General features: G+C 41.4%; 1 protein-coding gene across 2 annotated transcripts in view; it reads left to right on the top strand.

Annotated features, from left to right (window-relative positions):
* The window catches only part of MORF4L1 (mortality factor 4 like 1), a 37571-nt gene that overhangs the window by 582 nt on the left and 9872 nt on the right, over window positions 1-27117 (top strand). The window contains exons 2-9 of one of the 2 annotated variants that reach the window (XM_038766947.1): window positions 4624-4670; window positions 7951-8018; window positions 11905-12021; window positions 14656-14742; window positions 16015-16095; window positions 17693-17749; window positions 25243-25268; window positions 26956-27044. In XM_038766947.1, the coding sequence (XP_038622875.1) occupies window positions 4624-4670; window positions 7951-8018; window positions 11905-12021; window positions 14656-14742; window positions 16015-16095; window positions 17693-17749; window positions 25243-25268; window positions 26956-27044 (572 nt within the window). The remainder of the gene's footprint in view (window positions 1-4623; window positions 4671-7950; window positions 8019-11904; window positions 12022-14655; window positions 14743-16014; window positions 16096-17692; window positions 17750-25242; window positions 25269-26955; window positions 27045-27117) is intronic. The other variant, XM_038766948.1, reaches the window with a different exon arrangement.

The following is a 27117-nucleotide window of genomic DNA, read 5'->3' as shown; positions in this document are numbered from 1 at the left end:
CCTCCCTCCTCTCCCCTTCCCCCCCTTCCCCATCCCCCCGCCTTACCTCCTTCTCCTCCCCTCAGCACCTGTATGTATGTTTGTACGTATTTATTACTCTACTTGTACATATTTACTGTATTTATTTGGTTTATATGTTTTGTTGCCTGTCTCCCCCTTCTAGACTGTGATCCCTGCTGCTGGGTAGGGACCGTCTCTATATGTTGCCAGCTTGTACTTCCCAGGCGCTTAGTACAGTGCTGTGCACACAGTAATTGCTCAATAAATACGATTGAATGAAGGGGCTGGGCCGGGGTCTGCCGGGGGCTGAGCTGGCCGCGGGGACCCCGGGAGGATCCGGGGGGAGAAGGAGGAGCAGGAGGAAGAGGGAGGCCAAACTGCCGTGCAACATGGCTGCTGCTGCTGTTGCTGCTGCTCCTAGGCCCCGCGAACGTGGCAAAGGGATCCGCAGGCCGGGGGCCGCCCTCCCCCCACGGGCATCTGTCCATCGCTCACTATAGGCAGACCCCTGGGCCGAGCGTTTGGGAGAGGACAGCGTGACGGCGTTGGTAAACCGACTTGCACTTCCCAAGCGCTTAGTACAGTGTTCTGCACACAGTAAGCGCTCAATAAATACGATTGAATGAACGGTAAACACGAGCCCAGCCCACAACGAGCAGCCATTCATTCAGGCCTGTTTATTGAGCGCCTGTGTGCAGAGCACTGTACTAAGCAGTCCATACTGTTCGGAGATGGTGGGCGTCGGGGGAACCACCCCCGCAAAAAAACCCCCACCTTGATTACCCCTAGTTTAAGGGAGTGGTATGCCCTCAATCGCCTAGTAGTAATAATAATGGTATTAGAAAAGGTATAGGCCAAGCATTGTTCTAAACGCTGGGGTAGATACAAAGTAATCATGTTGTCCCACATGGGGCTCACAGTCTTAATCATCATCATCATCAATCGTATTTATTGAGCGCTTACTGTGTGCAGAGCACTGTACTAAGCGTTTTACAGATGTGGGAAGTGATGTGGGAACTGAGGCCCAGAGAAGTTAGTTAAGTGACTTAGGGCCAAACATTGTTCTAAGCGCTGGGGTAGATACAAGGTAATCAGGTTGTCCCACGTAGGGCTCCCAGTCTTAATCCCCATTTTACAGATGAGGGAACTGAGGCCCAGAGAAGTGAAGTGACTTTCACACAGCAGAAAAATGGCCGAGCCAGGATTATGAACCCAAGCCCGTGCTCTTTCCACTAAACCATGCTGCTTGTCTGTACAGTGAAGTATAAGGCTCTGCACACAGTAAGCGTTCAGTAAATACGATTGAATGAATTGAGTGCTTACTGTGTGCAGGACACTGTACTAAACACCTGGAAGAGGACAAAGTGCTCAATAAATACCACACTGATGATTCAGTTTTTGAATGCTGCTTTTTGAGTGGTCAGCCCCTTTAATCCATTTGCCATTTTATATGTACATTTTTATACAAATATATATATTTGTGTCACTTAAGCATAGGCTGTGTTCCCTCTATAGTGTGAGCTCATTGTGGGTAGGGATTGTCTCTGTTGCTGTATTGTACTTTCCCAAGCGCTTAGTACAGTGCTCTGAACACCTGGGATTTAGTAATTACATCTTTGGAGAGCTCCGTTCTCATGCATAGATTTGAAACAGTTTTTTTTTTTTTCCACTAGGTTAAGTAAACGTAATTCAATGATCATAGGTCCCGTTGCCTAATCATTGTCATTGCCATCATGGGAATCTAATGCAGCATTTCCATCTTCTAGTACCTAGAAAAGCAGTAACCTGAAGAGGTGGAATGTGTTTTCTCGTGGATAACTTTAATGTGCCTTTCATGAGACTCTAAGGGTCATGTTGCTAAAAGTAAAACCAAGGACTATGTGTTATCTTCGGGACTAGGCCATTTAGCTTCTAAGAGCCTGCAGCTGTGTTTGCTCGTGGCTAAATTCAGCAGGCCCGGAGAACCATTTTGTCTTAACAGCCAAACCCTAAATGTGTATCGGTGGGAAGAGAGGCTGTATGGGCACAGGTTTCTTCCTGGGTACTCAGTAAATACCACTGATTAATTGACACCGTGAGAGGGTCCCTGCCATCTATAAACCTGGTGTGAATGCTTCGATTAGTAGCTGCTGCAGCAGCTGTTCCTGATTCTATTTTTGACTGTGCCTCTCACAGTTTGCTCAAAGCCTTTGCTTGGTAAGTGCAGTGTGACCTAGTGGGACGAGCCCAGGCCTGGGAGTTGGAGAACCTGGGTTCTAATCCCAGCTCTGCCACTTGTGTGGTGTGACCTTGGGCAAGTCACTTAATTTCACTGGGCCTCAGTTCCCTCATCTGTAAAATGGGGATCAAGATTGTGAGCCCCAAGTGGGACATGGACTGTAGCCAACCTGATTACCATGTATCTACCCTCTAGACCGTAAGGTAGTTTTGGGCAGAGAATGGATATGCTACTTCTGTCATAGTCTCCCAAGTGCTTAGTAAAGTGTTCTGCACATAGTAAGTACCACTGATTGACCTACCCCAGTGCTTAGTACAGTGCCTGACCCTTAGTAAACATTTAAAAAATACAATTAAAAAAAAACACAGTTCATAGTCAGTGCTTAACAAATACCACTTAAAATAATACCGCTCATGGTAAGCACCTAACAAATACCATTAAAAAAACAAAAGCCTCCTCATGTCTGTTTGTGGTATTGAAACCCAACCAGATCTCTGCTTATTTCCATTCTTTCTGTTCCCCACTTTGAACCACCACTGAAATTTAGTACTCTGGAATTTCTATGTAGATTTGGGTTTTAGTAATAAATGCGGGTTTTGACCTCAAAGGTACCAGCTCCCTGACTATTTGCTCCATTGCAGTAAATAGGATTACGTTTAACGAAGATTTATGCATTACCGTAAAAGCTGATATTAGGAACACTCAGGGGTTTGAAAATTTATTGGTTCTTTAGCTGAATAAGGTACTGCATATCTATGGTGTTTTGAGTGCATACTGTGTGTTAGGGCAGTGTACTTCGCATTTGGGAGAGTGCAGTAATAGAGTTGGCAGACATAATCTTTGCTGGGAGCTTGGATTCTACAATAATTGTGTGTTTTTGAGCAGTTAGTAGGGTGCTTGGCGTATAGTAAGTGCTGGGTTGGATCAAGATAATCAGGTTGGATACCATCCTTGTCCCACATGGGGCTCGCTGTATAAGTAGAAGGGAGAACGGGTATTTAATCCTCATTTTACAGATGAGGAAAGTGAGGCCCAGTGAAGTGACTTGCCCAAGGCTGCACACAGTTGGATTTATTCTGATACCCATAATTGTGCCCTTTCCGATAGGCCCTGCTGCTACTTCTGTGACTGTGAATGATTACATTTGATATCCCAGAACGGGGGTGATGTTCTCAGATGATGTGAGCACGTTGTTGGTAGGGACTCTCTCTATATGTTGCTGAATTGTACTTTCCAAGCCCTTAGTACAGTGCTGTGCACACAGTAAGTGCTCAATAAATACAATTGAATGAATGATAATTCTCTTGATTTAATTGGCAGAATAAGTGTTTTCAAGATAACTGGAAAGGACAACCCTGGGCCGTGGTGCTGAGCTATGGGCTTCTGGGAAACCACAGCCAGGCAGTAGGGCCAATTTTTAATGCTACCGACTTTAATGGGGTTGTCATTGCTGGGCTTTTGTTTTTGTTTTTTTTTGTTTTTGAGAAAAGGCTTTTGGCAAACCAAAAGCATTTCCGAGAGCAGAGATTGTTTGATTGCATGGACAGGACTATTGGTGATACATAGACCTTCAGCCTCTAGATCGTGAGCTCCATTTGTTAGGCAGGAAACTTGTCTATGCATACTGTACCTTCCTGAACCCTTAGTACAGTGCTGTGCCTCAGTAAGCTCTCAGTAAATAACTTTGATTCAGCCTCACAAATACAAGGAAGTGTTCACTGGCAGAACAACATCTTCACATGGAAACAATTAAGTGTCTTTGTTTCAGTGTTAAGGGCCTTGCAGATGAGCCTTTTTGGCATCGGACTATCCATTCTTCTATTTCAAGACTGCAGAATCTGTGCTCTTAAATTCTTTAAAAATGATTTGTCAGCTGAAATTAACAGTTCATGACCCTGAGGAAGTTCCCAACTGCCTACTCAAACCTAGGTAATACTAAAGACAATGATAATACTGAAGACAGTGATAATAATTGTGGCGTTTAAGTGCTTACTTTGTGCCAAGCACTGTACTAAACTCTGGGGTAGATTCAAGGTAATTAGGTCCCTCATGAGGCTCACAGTCTAACAGGGATAACAGGTACTGAGTGACCACTTTGTAGATCAGGGAACTGAGATGCAGAGAAGTGAAGTGACTTGCCCAAGGTCACACAGCAGGCATGCAGTAACAGTGGAATTAGAACCCAGGTCCTGTGATTTCCAGGCCCGTGCCCTTTCCACCAAGTCAAGCTGCTTGTCCAAACACCTCAAGTTATCTTTGTCTAGAAGCTGGTTACTCGGCATTTTATTATGGTAGTCGTATGTTGTGTTTTGATTTTTCAGTTCTTGCCTTGATTGTGCTCTATTCATTTCTCCTTTAAAATTGTATTATATTATCGAGTAACTGTATCTGAAAATATTTTACAGGTGAACGTGTGCTGTGCTTCCATGGGCCTCTCCTATATGAAGCAAAGGTATGCTAATGATTTTTTTCCTTTGAAAGTTTGCTATGGGCTGCCCCTGGTTAGACTTCATTTTTCTTATAAAAAATATTTTATTTTCCTGTCTTGCCACAGAAGGCTTTATCCCTCCTCCCCTCTCACTATTTCCCTTTATCCTCTCTTCCCCGTCTCATGCCACACACATTTCTCTCCAACCTCTTCCTTTTCTGGAGCCTTTGGTCTCTAATATCAATGGAGCATGCAATTTTTCCAGGTTGTTGTGCTGGTTAAGGAGGCAATATTAAAAGGGTGTCATTCAATAGTGATATTTTGTGTCTAATTTTAGACTTTAGCATACGATCCCGCTGTTGGGTAGGGACCGTCTCTATATGTTGCCAACTTGTACTTCTCAAGCGCTTAGTACAGTGCTCTGCACACAGTAAGCGCTTAATAAATACGATTGAATGAATGAATGAATAAAAGAGGAAAGTGCAGGTGCCTAGCAGTAGTAGTGAGCTTTATATTAAGTTGCCTCCATTAGGTTATGCATGTCTAAAGCAGTTTTGCTGAGAAGTGTTTGTAACTTGTCTTCTGTATTTGCGTCTTTCTAAATTCTCTTTTATTCTAAAAGGGCTTGGGTTGACCCAGTTTGAGAGATACCGTTCAGGAATTTTAGGTAGTTTTGTGAGCGTATTTAGACTTGACATGAAAGTATATATCGTTTCTGCTACAATAGCGTTCTCATTATTGAAGCAGCATGGCCTAGAGAATAGAGCATGGACTTGGGAGTCGGAAGGACTCCTAATCACCCCACCCTGCCACTCGTTTGCTGTGTGACCTTGGTCAAGTCACTTCATGTCTCTGCTTTGGTTGTTTCATTTGTAAAATGTGGTTTGAGACTCTGAGCCCCATATGGGAGATGGACTGTGTCCAATATGATCATCTTGTATCTACCCCAGTGCTTAATACAGTGCCTGCACCTAGTGCTTAACAAATGCCATAAAAGTAAAATGACCTGGCTGAAACACGAAGGGAACATTATTTCCACAACCCAAAATCGGTAATAATAATAATAATAATAATAATAATAATGGTATTTATTAGGTGTTTAACTATGTGCCAGGCACTAAGATCTAGGGTTGATACAAGCAAATCGGGTTGGACACAGTCCCTGTCCCATGTGGGGCTCACAGTTGCAGTCCCCGTTTTGCAGATGAGGTAACTGAGGCCCAGTGAAGTGACTTGCCCAAGGTCACACAGCAGACAAGTGGCCAGACCAGGATTAGAACCCGTGACCTTCTGACTCCCAGGCTTGTGCTCTGCCCACTATGCCATGCTGCTTCTCGATGCTGGGTGTATCCCGATCCCCATGCCAGCACCAGTAGAGCGGGTGTAGGAACAAAATTTGTGGGTGAGGGGTTAAAGGTGTGACAGTGCCACCTTCACAGCCTCTGTCTCGGCCTTGTTTTTCCATACCGTATGGTACTTTGAGGGGTTTGTGCAACTTATATTTAATTAGTCAGGAATATTTATTGAGCACTTACTGTGTGCAGAGCACTGTACTAAGCACTTGGGAGAGTACACTAAAACAGAATTTAGGAAGATCTCAATGAAGGGTGTAAAGCGTTTTACTTAATGGTTGATCTAACACTAGAGGGATTTGAAATTGAAAAAGATCATTCACGATGGTATCTCCAAGGATGGCACACCTTAATTTTCATCGAATCAGTGGTTATTAAAACATTAATTTTTTCCACAATATGAAGTTCTTTTAGTACTGATGGGATCTTATAGCAGAAATGATGACCAGTATAGAAGCAGATGTGAATCTATTAAGTATGCTCCCAGATCTGATTTCTAGCTGCTTCAAGTCCCATTACAGATGGCCAGAGTGAAAGGAGCGCTGTCAAGTACAAATCCTGATTTATTCATTTTTTCCAAGCTCCCACACTAAACTGAAATTCTATCTTTATTTTTACATTTGCTATTAGTGGCTTAATTTTAAAGTTAAATTTAAAATACTGTTTGGCAACTCGCATGTTGTTCAGTCAGTTAATTGTATTTATTAAGTGCTAACTGTGTGCAGAGCACTGTACTAAGCATCTGGGAGAATGCAGTATAACAGAGTTGATAGACGTGTTTGTTCATTTCCTCTTCCTTTTTGAAGTAGCTGTTTACAAGACTGCAAATTGTTCTCTTCAGTTTCAAAAGGAAATAAGTTTTAGGGGGATTTTTTTTCTTGTTCCAAACTGTTAATGACTGATGCAGCTTATCCTGTACCTACTGAAAGTGTAACTACTTGAGTAACTTTGCTGGAATGATAAAGTAGCTAATTTTGTAACCTGTCAGTAATGTTCTTACTAATTGGATGTTGGTTTTAATTTTCAGCAGTTTATGCCCCTGTGGGGGTCTTCCCTTCTATCTCTTCCACCCCATCCCAACTCAACAAAGTTGTCACTCTCAACTCAGTCTGAAGATCTGTAATAATGTTACTAATTTGTGGTCCAAAGTAAACTCCCTCTCCTCAAATTTTTTTTTAAAAAGAATAATCTTGCACTATTGAAATTATTGAAACTACTGTATTCAGTGACAGGATGATATTGTAATTATTTTAATTGTTTTCTTGGAAACTTGGCGGTATCAGCCTCCTTCCTATTCACGCTTCTCCTTTGGATTCTTCTTCTCTGTCAGTCTCACTAATGGTAACTCACTTTAGATCACAAACAGTATCACTAGACATTGTTTTATAATTTGTTACTGCTCTTTGATTTTGTTGATTTGTTCTGTCCAACAGCATGTATTCTGTTGATCTAAATATAACCAGTACACTGATTTCCAGTTATGAATATGGCAACAGGAATCTGCATTATCAACTTTTTATTGAATTAATGGGCTTTTACTACAAACTTGTTAGCCTCGGAGGAAAAATCTGTTTTCTAATACCCTACCACCTCTTGATAAAGGGAAACAAAATGACACTCATAAACTAAATTGAAAATCCTATGACCTACTGTTTTAAGCCTGTAATCAGCAAGTATACGAATTATGATGTATAATGAACAATTTTAAAACATTTTTACAGTTACCTTTTTTACAGTTATATGAATATTCTAAAAGGTTTCAAAGATTCTTTAGAGGTTCAATATCATGCATTTTTGTTTTGATTCCAGTTAGAAATTCTAGTTTGGGAAGTAATTTCTAGTCATCGTTAAGAGTAAAATATTTTAAATAATCCTTCAGAAAACCTGGTGGTTTTTTGCTGTTTACTGTTGAGTTCTGATTTTGAGTTGATTTTTTTTCTTTTTTATTTCAGTGTGTAAAGGTTGCCATAAAGGACAAACAAGTGAAATACTTTATACATTACAGTGGTTGGAATAAAAAGTGAGTATTAGACCTCAGAGAGACTGTATTTACCACAGTAAATGAGCAAGGTAGTTGGTTATGGATTCACATCAACAGCATATCTAAAACATGGTGCATTTTTATTAAGACTAAGCGTATTGTTCAACAAAGGCCCACTAGGTCAAGTATACCAAAATAACTTTTTAACAAAAAAGAAACAAGGAACTTAAGCCATTTCATCTTGTGTGCTTTTCTTTGGCGCTTTAGTTGTATGTCATGTGGTATCCACTAAACTAACCAGATTGCTTGACAGACCTCGGTTCTTGCACCTGTCCAACATCAACGAAGTGCTTTATCTAGGCATGTGTGATAGCTTGTCTGTGTGCAGTGGGAAGCAATCTCTTGTGGTGGGATCTTAATATTCTTGATTCCTATTTGTTCTTCGTCGAGTTTCTGTGCACAGGCAGGTGGAGATGGAGTAGGATACCATACCAAAAAAAGGATTAATTGGTTTTAAATCTGGGCCCCTAATAAGAATCTCCCTATTCACTGTATTGAGGCAGAATACCTCTATTCCTGTCTGGTGTCTCCTGTGTTGTTAAGGAAATCACCCTAAAATCAAGGCCTGGCTTGTTTTCCTGTATCTGGTTTTCTTGATAGCCTTGAGCCGGTCTTGCAGTTTTAAATGAAAACCGACAAGCTTCTTGCTTTGCCAAGCTACTGAGAGATGATTCTCATTGCCCATTGTCAGCTATTGGATCGAATTATAAATTCGCAGTCTGAAGGAGCTGTAATTTAAAACTCCCATAATAACCCTTTCAGACATGATATCTATCAGGGATGGAAATGAAAATTATCAAACTTTGTTGGCCACCCTGAAATTCCTCTCTCTGCTCTGACTGTGCCTGGGCTGGACCCTGAGGAATTTCCACTCAAAAAGGCACGTGGTCATTGTCATCTCTAGGCCGGACCATCCGGAACTTCGTTGCCTGTTTGGAGTTGCCCGTCAGTCTCATTTTGGCACAGAGAGAAGATCCATGGGCTATAACACTATTTTTAAAAAACCCAACTAAACAGAAGTGGTGATATGTGGACACTTGGCTTCAAAAGGAAAAAATACTTCCTGGTAATTACGGGACAACCTCATGTCTCTGACCCTTGCCTCTCCAGAGCTCCAGTTTAACCAGACTGGTGTGGGTTGTGTTTTCATTTTGTTTTTTCGTGGTGGTGGTTTTTCTCTGTGGAATGAGCACATCCACTCCTGTTTCCAGACCAAATGGGCAATTTTGAGCCTTGCTAAAGCCTCCCCTTTGGCTTTTAGAACCTTTCGGTGAGAATTGGATGCTGGCATGAGTACACACTTCCTCTTATCCAAGGAAATGAAGAGGCAGGGGTGAAGCCTGGGGTCTCAGAAAGCCCCAGGGACTCTAGGTGCTTGCCTTCCCCACAGTTGAGCTTTGATTGCTGTAGAAACATGGGCTGGGTTTTTGTTTTTTTTCGGTTCTTGTTTTTTGTAAGCACCCAAGCATGATGGTTTCCACTTGTTAAAGAGGGAGTTCCCTCCATTAACACCTATCTAAAATGCCCATCTTCTCCTTTTTAGAATTTTTTCTTCTCCATTTAAGGCTTGGTCTTAATGTATTTGAATATAGGAGATTGTCCTAGAGCTATGAGTCCCTTGTTTGTTCTTTGTTTTTTTTTTTAACTTAAACATTCCAGTAGGTTTTAATTACTCACCTCTTGCAAAGTTAGGTGGAGCACCTAAGATTCACTGTTGGGCAGTGGAGACGGCTTGTTGGCACCTGGTAGTTTTTTGGGTTTTTTGGGGTTTTTTTTTAAACCTCCTAATGCCAGGTCTGAGTTGCTAGGCTCCGTCAACAATTGGCTAACTTATCTGGTTGTCATTGCTCCGAATCTGAGGCTTGCTTTCTAGGCCAGGAATTTTTCATGAACAATAAGTAACTAGGTAGGCATAATGTGGGGTACACTTTTGTTCTGTCCTTCCCTCCTCCCTCCCCTCCTTTTTTGTGGCTGTCTCCTCCAGCCCAAGTATCTGCTTCAGAAAAAATGTATCCCCTAACCAGGTAACCTGAAAGAAGCAGGCAAACTACAGAAATTTACCAGGCTCCTTTGGTGCTTCTTCAAAACGTGCACATAGCATTCAAGTGATCTTTTGTTGAAACTGCGAGTTATGCCAAGCTGCCCAGACTTTGCTTTGAGGAGCAGTGTGGCCTAGTGGAAAGAGCCCTGGCCTGGGAGTCAGAAGATCTGGGTTCTAATCCCAACTCTGCCTGTTGCCCACTGTGTGACCTTGGACAAGTCACAACACTTCTCTGGGCCTCAGCTTCCTCAACTAGTAATTGAGAATTCAATGTCTGTTTTCCCTTATACTTAGACTGTGAGCTCCATCCGAGACAGTGGCTGTGTCCAGACCTGATTAATCTGTATCTACCCCAGTGTTTAGAACAGTGCTTGACATATAGTAAGCACTTAACAAAGACCATAATAATAAGTAGGCTAGGAGGATATTTCATTCTTCCATCTTTGAAGAGAAAATAGAACATAGCACTTTGATTCAGGTAGTTGGCAGCAATTGTGCTTCCTCCTGTTCTGCATGTTTCCGTTACTTCAGCATGCGGCAGACTCAGATTGAGATTTGTAAACCGACCGGCCAGATACTTTGAGTCTCTGGTTTAGTGTGGAGTGTGTAGTTGATAACCGAATAAGTTTTCAGTTGCAGTTTAGTCCATTAAGAAATGATTTTAGCTTAGCTGTTTCTGAGAAAAAATAGCCATTGTGGGGTTTTTTGTTTTTTTGGGTTGAGAATATTTCTGAACTCTAATGATATACTAAATTCAAGTATCCAGTAGAATCTATTTGTTTCCTGTTTACTCTGTGGTGTCTTGTTGCATTTACTGTTTCACGATCCTTAACTTCTCTGTTTTAAGTGTTACGTGTAAGGTTTTGCTCTTCCGGGCTTTTGATGTTTCCCCAACATCCCAATAAATCAGTATATACTCGCATTACATTATTTATGAAGTTCAGGCTCTCTTTGGGAGGTCGATTGCTGTTACCTGTTCATCCCTTATCCCAAGAGCAAGCAGCTGGCAAGACAGCCTCAGGGAGTCGGTTAAGTTGTTGTTCCTGGAAATCCATCCCTCAGATAGCTGCAGAGTGAGGGGCAAGAAATTGCATTGAAACTAGGTGGAAAGACTGAAGCTAACTTGGACTTGCAGAATCCTGTAAATTTCGATTGCCCAAATGTCATATGAAGTTGTCAAAGCAAAATGTCTCCCAGGCCCCTGAAACGAAGGACAAGTTTTTGTTGTAGTTTGTAGTTGTAGTTTGAAGCTACCTGAAAACTATAGACTGCAGACTAAACCCTCAGAATTGATTTTAATTTTGTTTTTACTAATTTTCTCGTGTTGATCTGTCAAGGGTATAATTAGTAAGCCTTTTAATCCTGTTAGCAATTGCTTTTAGTGCCCTAATGCTCTTTTGAAGTTTTTTTTGGGGGTGGGGGGTGGGAGGTGGAGTCCTTTTTCTAAACAATCTGAAGACCCACTGGAAGGAAATAGATGGTACTGGTGGGATGGTGGAGAATAAGTGGCTTGATTCCTATAGTGTTTTCTTCTAACTCTCTTCTTCAGACTAGAATGTTTTCTGTTTATTTAAAAAAAAAAGAAAGGCCAAATACACCTCCCCTTAATTTCCTTATAAAATTAACTAATGTGTATAGTAGTTCAGTAGAGTTCTGCCAATCCTTAATGCTAAGATATTTGTTCTAATCTAAAGTCTTCAAAACCGATTATAAATGATTGATACAACCATTTAAATACTCCATTTGTAAATCTCTGAATAAAGCGTAAGCTAAATTCTGCACATAGGTTACTGAGATTACTTTGTACTATGCTGTCTACATCAGAAGTGCTGTGAGGCCCAGGCGCTCTGAAAAAACTTTGAAGACACGTGAGGATATTGTAGCCCTTTTTCCTGTTCCTGAAGGAGCTCCCTCAGTACACCACCCCTTCCTGACCGCTAGGTAAATGCATGTTTTAAAGTCTTCTTTAGGAAATCATGTTGAGGGTTGGGGGGGTCTCCTCCCTCCTTTTTTTTTTTTAATTTAAGTAGGTGTGTGGTATTTTCTTTTTTTACCATTTTAAATAGGAAGTCAAAGGAGGTGGGAAGTAATCAAAAAATTTCCTCTTTGATTTGAGGCCTAATTTATTTGTTTTACTAAAGGAGCTCCCTCAGTAGGAGAAAAGGTCTACTAACTTGGCCCTTGACAGATCAACATACCCTCACCGTAGTGGCTTTTGGCTTTATTTTGATTTTTTGGCATGGCTTTTGGTTGGGGGAGGGCTGCTTTTTTTTTTTTTTAATAAACTTAGCGTTGTTAGGAAGGTCTTGGAAAACTTGGACAAACTAGATCTAGGAAGCACCTAAGCCCCCAGGATGCAGGTGAATCAATCAATCCCTGGTATTATTCCATGTTTATTGTGTGCAGAGCACTGGACTAAGCGCTTGGGAGAGTACAATACATCAGAGTTGGTAGACAAAGTTTCGTGCCCACCAAGACTTACGGTCTAGAGAGAGGAAGTAAACATTAAAATAAATTAAGGACACGTACATAATTGCTGTGGGGTAATTAACAAATGCATAAAGAGTACGGAACCAAGTGCATAACTGACCCAGAAGGGAAAGGGAGATGGAGAAATGAGGGCTTAGTCAGGGAAGGCCTCTTGGAAAAATTGTGATTTTAATTAGGCTTTGAAGGTCGAGAGAGTTTTAGTCTGTTGGATATGAAGGGGAAGGAGTTCCAAGCCAGAGGGAGGATATGGGCAAGGAGTTGGCAGCCAGATAGAAGAGATTGAGGTACAGTGAGTCAGTTGGCATCAGGAGTGAAACATGCAAACGAACCAGCGAGCTGAGATAGGTGGGGTAAAGAGCTGATTGAGTGTTTTAAAGCCAATGGTGAGGAGTTTCTGTTTGCAGAGCTGGATGGACAACCATTGGAGGCTTTTGAGGAGTGGGGGAGATGTGGACTGGATGGTTTTGTAGGAAAATGATCCAGGCAACAGAATGAAATAAGGACTTGGAGTAGGGAGAGACTGCAGAAAGGTCAGCGAGGAGCCCTGTGTAGTAATCAAAAGTGGCATGTAAGTGCTTGGATTAGCGTAATAGTTTGAAGAAAAAAGGATGGATTTTAGTGATGTTTCGAAGGTAGAACTGACAGGATTTGGTGACAGACTGAATATGCGGATTGAATGAGCGAGATGAATCAAGGATAATGCCAAGGTTATGGGCTTGAGGCAGGGAGGATAGTGAAGGACAGTTTGGGTGGGAAGATGAGTGCTTTTTTGGACACATGAAGTTTGAGGTGTCCACAGGACATCCAAATAGCGATGTACTGAAATGTGAGACTACCAAGGAGGAGAGAGGTTGGGCTGGAACAGTAGGTTTGGGAATCATCCATCTAGAGATGGCAGCTGAGGGAGTAGTAGGTTTAGATAGAGTAGAAGGGGACTCAACTGAGCTGTGAGGGGTCTCCCACAGAGGCAGAGAGAGGAGCCCTTGAAGGTGACTGAGAAGCAGCAGCCAGAGAGATAGAACCAAGAAAGGACATTGTCAATGAAGCCAAAGGTTGTGTAATGTTTCCAGGAGAAGAGAAGCACAGTGTCCATAGTGTTAAAGGCAGCTGGAAGACAAGGAGGATTGATGGAATAGAGGCCATTGGCTTTGTCAGAGGTCATTGGTGAGCTTAATGAGGTCTGTTTCTCTGGAGCGAAAGGTATGGAAGCCAGATTGGAGCGGGTCAAGGAGAGAATTGGAGGAGAGGAAATAGTGGGAGTGGGTGTAGACAAATTTCCTAAGGAGTTTGTAGAGGAATGATAGGAGGGAGATGGGGTGATTGATGGTAGGGAGTCCATGGGGTCAAGGGGGTGTTTTTTAGGATAGGGGAGACATGAACAGTTGAATAATTACCTTGCCTTTTGGTGCTATTCAGCTGGCTGTCACAGTGGCAGCAATGACGGAGGATGTTTTTGTGACTGTCCCAGATCAGTGTAGCCCAGTTCTCAAAAGAGCTGAAGTACATTTGAAATATTTTTAAGATTACTATCACCAACCATCTTAAGGCATTTTTTTAAGGTCAGAATTATTTGCCCAAGAGTAACTGAAATCAAACCTTTGAAATTGCTTACGTAGGTCTACAAAATCTAGATGAGCAATGTCAGAGAAAAGACTCATGTTTAATCATTCACCCCCCCATCACTTTCCGAATGTACTGTATTGTGCTTTATTATGCCATTTGAAATCCTTTTTTTTAATCTTAATTCATGTTGTATGTTAACCTGGAATTTTCAAAAAGCTTTGTTAAAGAGTATTGCCTTTCTCCCCCTAAAATGCTTCCTAAACATTGCTAGTTTTTATATTCTGCTTTTGAACTTGTGTTTTAGAAGTGTTCTTTTCGGTTAGGGTATTTGAGAAAGACCTCAGAAGGGTTGCAATTATTCTTGTGGGGAAACCAATGAAAGTTCTGATCCAAGGCATTCAGTCATTAACTTCTAAAATCATCTCAAGTTCTGTCTGCTTCAGCCTCTAAAAGTGATTGGAAACAGAATCTAGCTAGCAATGTTTAGGGTTTTTCTGATCTTTTAACTTTTTTTTTTCCCAGCTGGGATGAATGGGTTCCAGAAAGCAGAGTACTCAAATACGTGGACACCAATCTGCAGAAACAGAGAGAACTTCAAAAAGCCAATCAGTGAGTAAATTCTTTAGCTTACGTGAAGGGAATCCCGGTGAATCGATCTCTTCCTACTTAACTGAAATGAGTTTTGGTCTACCAGCAGCGAAAGCGCCATGGGACTAAGGATCCCCTAAGGAAGAATTTAAGGTCTGTGGGCTCGTCATTCTCCTTTGTGCCCCCTCACACTCCAATTTTTCTTGACTAGGAGTCTGATCTCAGCATATATCTCTGGTACTCCTCATTCACTTTTCATTGCTGACCAGGGTTTCATGGGTGTGGTTAGGGTTTTTTTTTTTTGTACTTGTTGTTGCTTTCTTCCCCAAACTGTATTGCATGTTTCCAGGCATTTTCTTCTCTGGTAAGAAGGTAGAAGGTGAGGTGAAGGGCAACCTCTTGAGCAATCTCTGTCCACACATTTTAAGAGTGAAATGGAAATGAAATGCGAAATGCACTTGATTGCAGATTGATTGAGGCCATACCTCTTAAATTCCCCTTTTTAGCAAAAACTTAAATTGGTTTGTACTGTCGTAGAATAGTGCTGCTGTGGTTATTTCGGATAGTCAGCCAATTCAGGCAGCTAGCAGTTAGCTGACCAACATTGGATTTGGTGGACAGACTGAAGCATGTCAATCTTGTTCAGTTATTCACACTGAGAAGCAGCATGGCCTAGTGGAAAGAACACGGGCCCAGGAGTCAGAAGGACCTATGTTCTAATCTTGGCCTTGCCACTTGTCTGCTATGTGACCTTGGGCAAATCACTCAACTTCTCTGTGCCTCAGTTCCCTCATTTGTAAAATGGTGATTAAGACTGTGAGCCCCAGGTGGGACAGGGACTGTGTCCAACCTGATTAGCTTGCATCTGTCGAATACCAGTACCACCACCCCGTCACCCAAGAAACACCCCTCTCCCCCTCCCCCCCCCCCCCCCCAAAACCACCTTTCTCTTCACAGTTGTGCTCAGAAGCCTTTGTCCTGGGATCAGAAATTTGGATCTGGTCCCAGCAGGGTTTTTTTTTGCCTGTGTGGGTTTGTTAGGTGGGATGGTCTATGTGACCTCATTGGACTTAGGTTAATCTTTAATCTTTAAATGGCCACATTTAGGAGCTTGGAAGCTAGTGGTTGAGCTAGCTCATATTTTAGATTTGCCAACTGTAATGAATGGAAGGTGTTTAATTACTACCAATGGAAGGGGCCCAGGGACAACATAGCTTCTTGTTCAAAAGAGTAGAGTTTTGTGGTAAGTTGTGGCTTTTTTAATTTGCTTTTTCACTTCACTCGTCTTTGTAGGGAGCAGTATGCAGAAGGGAAGATGAGAGGAGCTGCTCCAGGAAAGAAGACCTCTGGTTTGCAACAGAAAAATGTTGAAGTGTAAGAGTTCTTGTCATTTTTAAGCTGTTGTTTGGATGAATGTAGCAAGATCAGCTATGCTGTCTCCATTTTACTCAAAGGTTCAATGTCTTTCGATTGTTTGACAAGTGAGAATGGCATCTACGCAGCTTGGATGCTTTTGCAGCCAAAGCAAGACCAATGAGAACTTGGCTTCTGAGTGTCAGTCATATGCCAGAATGATCTAACTTCTTCATCTATGGCAGTTTCCTCCCTCTTATTGGGTATGCATATATTCATATGCATATGTGTAAATTCTCCACATATATGTGATGTGGATGATAGATAATGATGTGGAAATATATTTTCTCACTAAATTTGAATATTCAGTGTGAGCAAAAAATGAGTCTTCTGTGTGTGGTAGTCAAAACTAATGCCTTTTCATTCTGCGCTTCTATGGACAAGGTAATTAAAACCAGTGCAAACCAGTCCTTTTTTGGGAGGGGACAGAAAGAGGGTGGGTAAATATGAAAGGATTCTTGACACTTAAGCTCACGGAAGTACTTAACAAATACAATTAGTGATTCTAAAGTATTTTTAAAATGAAGTGTCCTGCAGAAATTTCATCCTGCAGAAATTAGTAATTTAAGTGGGTTTTTGGTGTGTGTGGTGTGTGTGTATGTTCCTACTAATTCTCCATTATTTGCAAAGTAATGGGATACTTTATATGTTAGGGATTTTTTTTTCCAAGATAAATCTTGCCTTCACTTAAAACAAGTGAAATTTCTCATTTCATCATGTTATTCTCTGATCTCTCACTGGACCTTTCTATTTGATGTTTTAGAAATGAAGCAGGAAATCAAATTAAGATCATGTCTGTGACTTGCATGTGAGATGGCAATAAGCTGTTCATAACTAGTTTTATGTTTGAATGTGCATATTTGTGCAGCGAAACTAAATTTTTTTTTAACTAAGATTTTGTTGTTCATCTTTCACTAGTGTAGGTTCTCTAGGCATCCAATTAGTTTTCTTTATAATATTCACACATTTTAGTGATCTGGTTCTTTGGTAAGTTAGTTTAATGTAGCTTCCTTTTAAGATGAGTTGTAAATGAGACCTAAAAATGCACTAAGCTTCTCGTCCTGCAGAAATTACAGTAGGTATCAGGCAAAGAGTAATAATTTAGTTTTTTAACCTCATTGTTTTAAAGATGGGTCAAACTGTCTTTTCAAAAAGGCAGTCATATTCAGTGCTTGAAGCATTCATGTTTAAAATCTTGGAATTTATTTTGTACTATCTTCCTTTTGATATTAGAGTTTTTGTGTTATTCATAAGGCATTCCAGTCTCAATCCCTGAAGTAATGTTCAAGATTAAAAAGAATGTGTGCCCTGAGGTTTCATTATATTTTTCTTAGGGTTTTATAATTGCTGCATTCTCTATTAAAAGTAAGACACTAGGGATTCTTGTAATGAAATTTCATGGAAAAAACACCCCATAAGCTCTTCCATGGATGTAAAATGGCAGTGCCTTCCTCTTAAGAAAAGTAAATTTTGGTTTGCTTGGAAAGTAAGGTTCTTTTCTCTTAGGCCTAACTATCAGGTCTGACACTCTGTCCTTACCATAACCCATTGTGCCTAGACTTTTTCAGAACAGATGGATTACACGCTGTTTGGAGACCTCTGCAATATCAATGCGGTGAGTTAAGGATGGATTGCCATACCAGATTTTTCATCCTGAAATCCATGTTGCCTTGCTTTTTATAGGTGTCATACAATTATTTAGAAGGTTTAAACAATTTTATTGTGCATTGTAGAAGTCTCTGATCTGGGTGGTGTTTCAGACACTTATACAATTAAGTATTTGAGTCTTCAGTCACTGATTTTTGTGAGAAAATATCGTATTGCTTACTCGGTTATGAGAAAAAAAAACTTGGCTCTTACCCCACTCGGGCTAGTTTATCTGCAGGATTTTGAAATAGTGGCTTTTGGACCAAATCTGTTCATGTGTACATTTTAAGTTCCTATTTTGCCTTTATGCTTGCCAATGCTGGCCTAGAACAAATTGTGGCTGTTCGGTATCACAATTAGCTACGTCCTCTCAACACCCCCTATTTCTACATCTGTTGACCTCTCTTGTGTAGTGTATCTTCTACCCCTTTTGACTGTAAGCTCGCCATGGGCAGCAGTTGTGCTGCCAACTCTGTGATGATGTACTCTCCCAAGCGTTTAGTACAGTAGCTGCATACAGTAAGCGCTCAAATCCAATTGACCCTCCTACTCCCTGCGAGAGTATCTTAATGCACAGCAATCATCACAGACCCATCTTAGCAAACAGATGGAATATTAATCAGGAGACTTAGGAGAAACACCTATGCAGCTAACTCACAGCCCGTGATCGAGAAGCAGCATGGCTTAGTGGAAAGAGCACACGCTTGGGAGTCAGAGGATGTGAGTTCTAATCCCACCTCCGCCACTTGTCTGCTGTGTGACCTTGGGCAAGTCACTTAACTTCTCTGTGCCTCAGTTACTTCATCTGTAAAATGGGGATTAAGACTGATCCCCATGTGGGACAAGCTGATTACCTTATGTCTACTCCAGTGCTTAGAACAGTGCTTGGCACATAGTAAGCACTTAACAAATACCATGATCATCGTCGGAGTCAGGCAGGCCCTATTTCCAGGAATTAGCTTTGGCCAGACATCAGAAATGGTTGGAGACTTGCAGTCCAACGACAGAGGAATTTAGCATGCATTCGGTTTGAGCATCACAGCTCTCCATGAAGTTGCCCTATGCCAGACTTCACTACACCCTTGCCTGCATGCATTTTTTTGGGGGTGGCATTTAAGTGCTTATTATGTACAGTACAGGCACTGTACTAAGAGCTGGGGTAGATGAAAGATAATCAAGTTGCACACAGTCCATGCCCCACATGGGACTCAGTCTTAACCCCCATTTCACTGAGGCACAGAAAAGTTAAGTGACTTGTCCAAGGTCAACAAACCAATAAGTGGTGGACCCGGGATTAGAATTCAGCTGGGCTGAAAAGCATGGTGTAGTGGTTAGAGCATGGGCTGAGGAGAAGCAGCATGACCTAATGGATCGAGCATGGGCTTAGGAGTCAGAGGACCTGGGTTCTAATCCCGGCTCCACCACTTGTCTGCTGTGTGACCATGGGCAAGTCACTTTACTTCTCTGTGCTGGTTACATTATCTGTGAAATGGGGATTAAGACTGTGAACCCCAAGTGGGACAAGGGACTCTGTCCAACTTGATTAGCTTGTGTCTGTCCTGGTACATAGTAGAGTGACTGGCATATAGTAAGTGGTTAATAAATACCATTTAAAAAAAAAAAGCCTCCAGTCCCTTTGACCTCCAGGCCTGTACTCTATCCACTAGGCCACCCTGCTTCTCTAAATTTGGCCACACTCAACATGCCGGCCCTACAGGAAGTGATGTTACTACTGTTCTGTCCTGAAGCCAGCAGTTTAGTCCAAAGAAATTGAATTCACAAATTTTTTTTCAATCTGTTGACTGAGGCAGATCCGCACAGTAAATTATTTTACCTTTTTTGACCTGAAAGAGCTAGTGTGGTAAAATATGCCTTCCTGTAACTTAATGCAGAAATCCTTAGCTGAGGTTATTTACTCCTGAATTGTACATTTTTAGAAAGTCAGTAATCCCTCAAAGGCATTATAGCTACTTAGAATTTAATTCCAACTTTGTCATTAAGGTAAGAAATCTGTATTTTAAAAATCAGTAGCCAGTTCAGTAAATAGGGAAAGATGCTTTTATTAATGTATTTGGGACTTGTCATTTTATATATTAAGTTGACAAGTGGGATTTTTCAAAAGGACTGAGAGGTAAATAGCAGTAGAAACTGCAGGCGAGAAGCAGCGTGGCCTAGTGGCCTGGGCCTGGGGATCAGTAGACCCGGGTTCTAATCCCAGCTCCGCCATTTGTCTGCTGTGTGATCTCAGACAAATCACTTTGCTTCTCTGTGCCTCACTTCCCCCATCTGCAAAATGGGGATTAAGACTCAGAGCCCCATGTAGGACAGGGACTGCCCAACCTAATTAGCTTGTATCTACCCCAGTGCATAGTACAGTGCTTGGCACATAGTGAGTACTTAACAAATAACCACTATTAATATTTTTATTAGGAGGAAAATCAATCCAATATTTTAATTAAATATCATTTATGCCTTTAAGGAGCATTTCCTATAAAATTGACTTATTGGTAACTCCTATTCAGTGATTTACTTCGTTGATCAAGCTTTTACTGTTTTGACTGCTGCTACCAACTCGTAACTAACTTCACATATTTTTCCACTGTTCCGGATGTTGACTTCTTCCCTCTGACATCTGCTCTGCTTCCTCATTCTTCCCACCTAGACTTGCTCTTTAGTTCCCTTTGTCTTCACAGCCTTTCTCTACCCTTTGCTCCTCTTTACCTCTGCCTGGCTAGAGCAGCATTCACTCTGTTTCCTGCTTTTGTGGCTTCATTCCAACTGCTTATAAAATCAGTGATTGTTCCTTGGTGATCAGTGATCACAGAAATTACTAAAAGCAGTTTTAGAGCTTTGGAGAGGGGTTTAAAACTAGTGAGAGATAGGAAAAGAGTCACAACCTCTAAAGGTGTATCCTTGAATTAGCCACCCGAGGGAGTGAGAGGATCCTAAATGCATGAAAAGAGTTCAGTGTCCGTATTACCATTTGTCTTGCCCTGAACTCTGTGTTGTACAACTAGGAGCGGTTTCTCTGTGACCAACCCTTTTGGTGAGGAAGAATCATTTTAGAGTTCCAGTAAAAGAAAACCTCAGCTCCTACTGTATCCCAGCCAAGGTTTTGTGTTGCAGTCTAGAAAGAAGCAGCTCCCTTTGAGCAGAAGCTATATAAGCATTGGGAGACGAGAAGAGTAAAGCCCAAACAACATCAGGGCTGAAGCGTCAAACTAAACAGCACAGGGGACACGGACAGTGTGCGTCCTCAGTGCATCAGAAACATGGGCTCCAAGCGCATTGGCCTCTTAGGTTAAACATCCCCCCCGAAGTTGAAAGTTAGTCAGCTGGTCACCTCTGAGTGAGGACATGAGTAGATTCATACACTCATTCGATCGTATTTATTGAGTGCTTACTGTGTGCGGAGCACTGTACTAAGTGCTTGGGAAGTACAAGTCGACAACATATAGAGACGGTCCCTACCCAATAACGGGCTCACAGTCTAGAAGGGGGAGACAGACAGTGAAACCCATTACTGCTCTCTCAAGTCTGCATGAATGGGATTAGAGGATATGACCATATCATCCGTGGTTTAGAGCTCAGTTAATTGTTCCTCACCCCAGTGAATGATTGAGCTATTCACTGCCTGAGGTACAAAGGTGATCCCGTAGCCACTCATGCCCCTTAGCCCATATCAGGTGTCTTAATGGACTTTCCTATTTATGTGTGTGGGACTTCCGTAGCCATCCTGGGGCATGAGTTGTCAGCAGTGACCAAATCCTTTCAAATTAAAAAAAATATATATCATTTCTGGAAATGTATACTTCAGCAATCTACATGGTACTGTTACGGTTTGAGGGGCTTGTAGATCTTGGCTCTATCTTTTAGAGAAAATCTATTATACTTGAAAATTTTTCTATTTTCACATTTAAGCACCCTCGCCCGCCCCCAATGAATTCTGGATTATGAATTTATCAAAATTCAGGAGTGAAATAGCACTGGAGCTAATGAATTAATGTCATGTGGAAGTCAGCTCTTCAAAGGCATTGTTCAGCTGTGCTCTGGTGCTGGGCCAGGCTTAAAGCAGCTGATCTGTGTGCTCTACACACAGTAAGCCCTTGAATACGATTGATCTGTGGCTGTATTTTTAAGCTTCCCTCGACCCTGTCAAGCAACTGTTAAGTGCTTATAGCAAAGACTCCCTCTCACACGTGTGGGCTGCTCTCTAAGGCGTTTACTTTTGGGAAACTGCAGCTCTCAAAAAAAGAAAATCCATGCAAAGTGCCACTGGCTTTTATTCAGGCTTGATCTTTGCTGCTGGGAAAAGGCCCAGTGGGTTCTGAATGATTGCTTGTCCAGGTCCAGTAGCCTAGGAGGTATTTCAGGTAGCCTTTTGCAGTTGCTTACTTCTCTCAATGCACTGTGTGAGTGAAGTACAGTAATGCTCTGACTTATTAAATCGCCTCAGAGTTAAGGGATTTCTGAAAGTTTACACCATTCTCTCAAATGAGTATGGTTTTCTGATGTGGAAGGGAACAGGTCTGAGATTTGTTGGCCGTTAGATGGGTCGGTCCAACCTAATTAACATCAGTAGTAACAATCACATTTATTGAGCGCTTACTCTGTGTAGGGCACTGTACTGAGTGCTTGGGAGAGGGCAGTAGAGTTAGGAGGCCTGATCCCTGTTCTCAAGGAATTTGCCATCTAGCTGGGGAGACAGAATTTTTAAAATTACATCTAGGGGAAGCATTCAGGTATAGTGCTACTGGCGATCCAAATTCAGTCAGAATTCATTGTTCAAATTATAAATTTATAGTACTAAGATCTCGTACGGATATGCCTAAATTAATTTTGTAAGGGGTCTTGTACTGATAGCCACAAATTTGAACAGATTCCCAGGTTAAACTTGGCTCACTCAAGTTGTAGGTTTCTTAGATTATTAATCAATCAATCAATCAATCAATCGTATTTATTGAGCGCTTACTATGTGCAGAGCACTGTACTAAGCGCTTGGGAAGTACAAATTGGCATCACATTAATGTGTCCTTTGGACTGTAAGCTCATTATGAGCAGGGATTGTGTGTTATATTGTATTCTTCCAAGCACTTAGTACAGCGATCTGCACACAGTAAGCACTCAATAAATAGGATTGATTGATTAAAAGAAGAATAAATGCATTTATGTTTAAATACTCTCTGTTGACCATTGTCCAGAAAATACCCTTTTTGGTTCTCATATTAATTTTTGGGAGAATTTTACAGAGCACTTTGTACAGTCCAAGAATCAGCACTCGATGCAATAGTAAAGGATGTTTTCCAAAGGGCGCTGAGCCGTTCCTATTGACTGTAGGCCATATGTCTCTGGGGCTTTGAAGCCAGCAAACTAGACCTTTCTTGAAAAATTAGGCAGCGCCAGATCCCTGTTGCCTAGTCAGCAGTCAAGATTTTTGCACATGTTTTTATTGTACAAAGTTTGAGCCAAGATGTCTTGCACTCGAAGCCCACCCATTTCCCATAGTGATGGCCCTGGTTTGGCCATTTTGAGATGTAGTGGCTCACTGGGAACATCAAATCTTGTTTTTTAGGGACCTGAAAACACTTAATGATGGGTGAAAATATAGTGAAAATGAAGGTAATCACACCCTTGTAAATTTTAGGTTTAAGGAAATTCCAGAATTGTCATATATGGCATTGAAGTCTTCAAAATGATTAATCGTATAGAAATAAAATGGCAAGTGTAGTTCACTGATACTTATTTTGCAACTGCATTAAAACAAACAAAAAGACCAATCCCCAAAGTCATTTCAAGTCATTTTATCTTTAAATAATACAGAAGTGGAAATGTAAAGCATTTAGCATGGGAAAAAATATTCAGCAGTAAACAGAATTACCTAAAGAAATGGGAGAGGTACTTAGCACAAAAAAATTCGAATTTTAGAGAACTTAAAACAAACTGCAGTACAATTTTTTTCTGGACTTATTTTCATAAAAGGGTATTTTAATTCCTTTCTTGTATGCATTCTATATTAGTGAAATCCTTTGGAAAATTTCTCCCATTATATTGAAAATACTTGTACTTTTTATTGTTACTAAAGTATGCTGATGGCCCCCATTTTCAAAATTTTTTGCTTGTTTGATCCAACCAGGATCAGATGTTCAGGAGAAAATTCAGTGAACCATTTTTTTGTGAGTAAAATAGATATAGAAGATTTAGAAAAAGAATAGTGTTCTTCTGAAGAATTCAGTCCAGTTTTGAGTGAAGAAACGAATTCTGAATTGTTGTGTTTAAAGTGGAGGAATTGTGGAACTAAAGAGGAAATGAAACAAAAAGCCATTTGGATCAGGAGGGAGTGGAACAAATTTAGATGAAACTGAAAGCACGGAAAGAATATTCTAAAACAAAATCTGTACTTTCACTTCAAAAATTCAAAATTCAGTTTTTCCACTGGTAAACTATAAGCAAAGGAGTCCAAGCTTAATTCATGATGATTTGAAGTTGGGCCCTTTTGCCAAAATGATAATTCATTGTAGTGGAATTGTTTTACTTTTCCAATTTTTCAAATGTAAAATATTTTCGCCAATATTACTGAAAATGTGAATTGAATGGTGAATTAATAATCATAATAAGAGTGCTTGCTAAGTGCTGAGGTAGAGACAGATTAGACAGTCTCTGACCTACATTGAGCTCACGGTCTAAGTGGGAGGGAGAATGGGCATTTAATCCCCATTTTATGGATGAGGAACTGAGGCCTAGAAAAGACAAGTGACTTGACCAAGGCCACAACAATCAAGTAATGGTAAGAGTGCATACAGTGTGCAGAGCACTGTACTAAATGCTTGGGAGAGTACAATACAATAGAAGGTGAGTTGGGGAGCCAGGATTAGAACCCAGCTCTTGTGACTCCCAGTCCTGGGTTCTTTCTATTAGGTCTCACTGCTCACAAGGAAATATTGATTCCATGGGGGCTCAAACCCAGGACCTCCTACTTTTAAAACACAATTGATAACCACTATGTTTTGAGAAGAAGCGACTGAGTGGATTTTTTTCCCAAGGGCTTAGTATAGTGCCGTACACTTAGTAAGTGCTCACTGTAAAATGGGGAATACAAGTGTGGGCCCCATGTGGGACAGGGAGTGTGTCCAACCTGATTAACCTGTACCTACCACAGTGCTTGGCACATAGCACTTAACAAGTACCATAATTCTTATCATTAATAAATGCATTGATTTTTTTTTTTATTTGTAGCAGAATAATTTTGGTGAATGAGGATAAACAGCACTGGATCAAAGGGCAGTCTGGAGCATTTCTGTCTCTTGTGCTCTGATTAGGTTCCTCACATGGAAGTAACTCTGTAGTGTCATGTATGTCATAAGGCAGTATTGCTCATCAAAGTGACAGCTAGAGAAGCTGAAAAGTGAAGAAAATATTGACTTGCAATTAATTTTTTCCTCCTACCCTTTTTTTTTTTTTCAGGAAAACCAAAAAGAACAAACAGAAAAGTAAGGACATGATTTGTTTCTTTTAAATTGCGTTTGCATGCCAAACTTAAATTTTTAAAAGTATTGTTTGAATTGAATGAGGGTATTAAGCTCCTGAAATGGAATCAACCAAATGGGCCAGATGCAAGAATTTTAGCCAGCAGACGGTAACTTTAGGAAGATTCTCTACTTGTCTACAGTGGCTGTGGAACTAAAAACTGAAACTTAATGTTGCCATACCAAACTTGGCTTTGAGAGCCAATGACCATGAGAGATGGGTCTATCTCAATATGTGAATTGCATATCATAATGTCAGAAAGCCTTACAAGATTTAATTTCTGTTCCATGTCATGTCTTGGATACCTCAAATATACTTTATGGGGTTGCAATCACACTTATTTTGACTGGAAACTCTCCATTTAGAAAAGGAGCAAGCATGTTAAGAAGGCTACTTAAAACTTATAAAGTTATTAAACCTCAGTTGCTTGGACAAATGGCAGATTAGCCTCCAATCTAGTTGGGTGGTGCTGGGCAGAGCCTCACTGCCCCAAACTCCAGCTTCCTTGATGGAGGCTCCTGTTTCCCCTCCCCTTCCTCCGCCATTTCTTAGCTGTATTGGGTATTTCAAAACGTGGCCCGGATTTCTCCAGAAGCCAAACCTGAGCCCCGTCCCAGCAATTCTCCATGATTCTGGCGATCTAAAGAATCCACACCGTTTTTTAGCAAACACCCAGCCCTGCTCTACAAGGAGCAGGTGAACTAGGAAGAGAAGAAGGGGGGAGCTGTTGGCCTCCCTTTTTCTAGATTTGCCAGCAAGCTGGAGAAGAAAGCCAGTGCTGGGGGACCCAGGGGGAGTGGGACTAGGCCCAAGGACCTCACTGGCCCCTCTACCACCACACAGGCCAGTCCAGTCGGTTCAAGAATTCGGCAGGAGCCAGATCATTGAGGCCCTCCCCTCCCAGCCCTTCCATTTTGCTAGATTGAATTTGCCTATAACTTAGAACATGGCAGGTGAGGGGATTTTCAGTGCGGCACTGGGCAGTCTTCTCCTGAAGATATTACAGGTTTATAAAAATAGAGTCCTCTCAAACAGGACTCCTTTTCAAAATGGAGATCTTGACCCCTTCTCCCCCATCCCCTCGGATTTCCTCCCTTGCCTAGTGAGGTGACCCAGTTGAACACCCATTTTGAGTTCATCACCCTTCCTTGTTCTCCAGTTGGCCCCCATAAAAAATGGTTCTTAAAATTTTTGTCTTTGTAACAGTGTTGAGGTCCTGCTGCTCTTCGGAGGCTTTTTGTGGGTTGGGGGAGGTGGATATTTTTTTTTGTTTTTGGTTTTTTTAAACACTTTGTCAACCTTGAAAGTGAGTTTGGGCAAGGCTGATTGAAGGGTGTAGAATACCAGATGGTGCAAGAGAAACAGTGGTCGGTGATTAGTACTGTTGACTGTTGGTTAAGTTCATGAGATCCGTCAGGTAGCATCACCATCCCTCGGGACTTCTAATCATGAAGTAAAGAAATGGAAATATTAAAAGGTTTGAAAAGCCCCTAGCATCCTACACCACCTGCTTCAAAGACTCAGTCCAGTGTTGTGCGTTGTGCGCCTGTTGGCTGATGAGTAAATATTGAGTGACCTTGAAATTAGCCTGCAAAAGCAAGCTTGCCTTGGTGGGGAAGAGGTAATTATTTATGTAACTGCATTTCCTAGCTCCCGGGATCGGAGAGGGCAGCAGTACCAGCGAGACACCCCAGCCACCTCGGAAGAAAAGGGCCCGCGTGGACCCCACGGTTGAAAGTGTGCGTATTCAGTCTTAAAGTGCCTGCAAAGAAATATCCTTCTTGTTGATGTCCAAGCTGGACTGCAAGAGTT

Source organism: Tachyglossus aculeatus, chromosome 26, assembly GCF_015852505.1.
Source record: "Tachyglossus aculeatus isolate mTacAcu1 chromosome 26, mTacAcu1.pri, whole genome shotgun sequence".
NCBI lineage: Eukaryota > Metazoa > Chordata > Mammalia > Monotremata > Tachyglossidae > Tachyglossus > Tachyglossus aculeatus.
The sequence above is the reverse complement of the archived record's forward strand: the minus strand, read 5'-3'. Positions and strand labels throughout refer to the sequence as shown.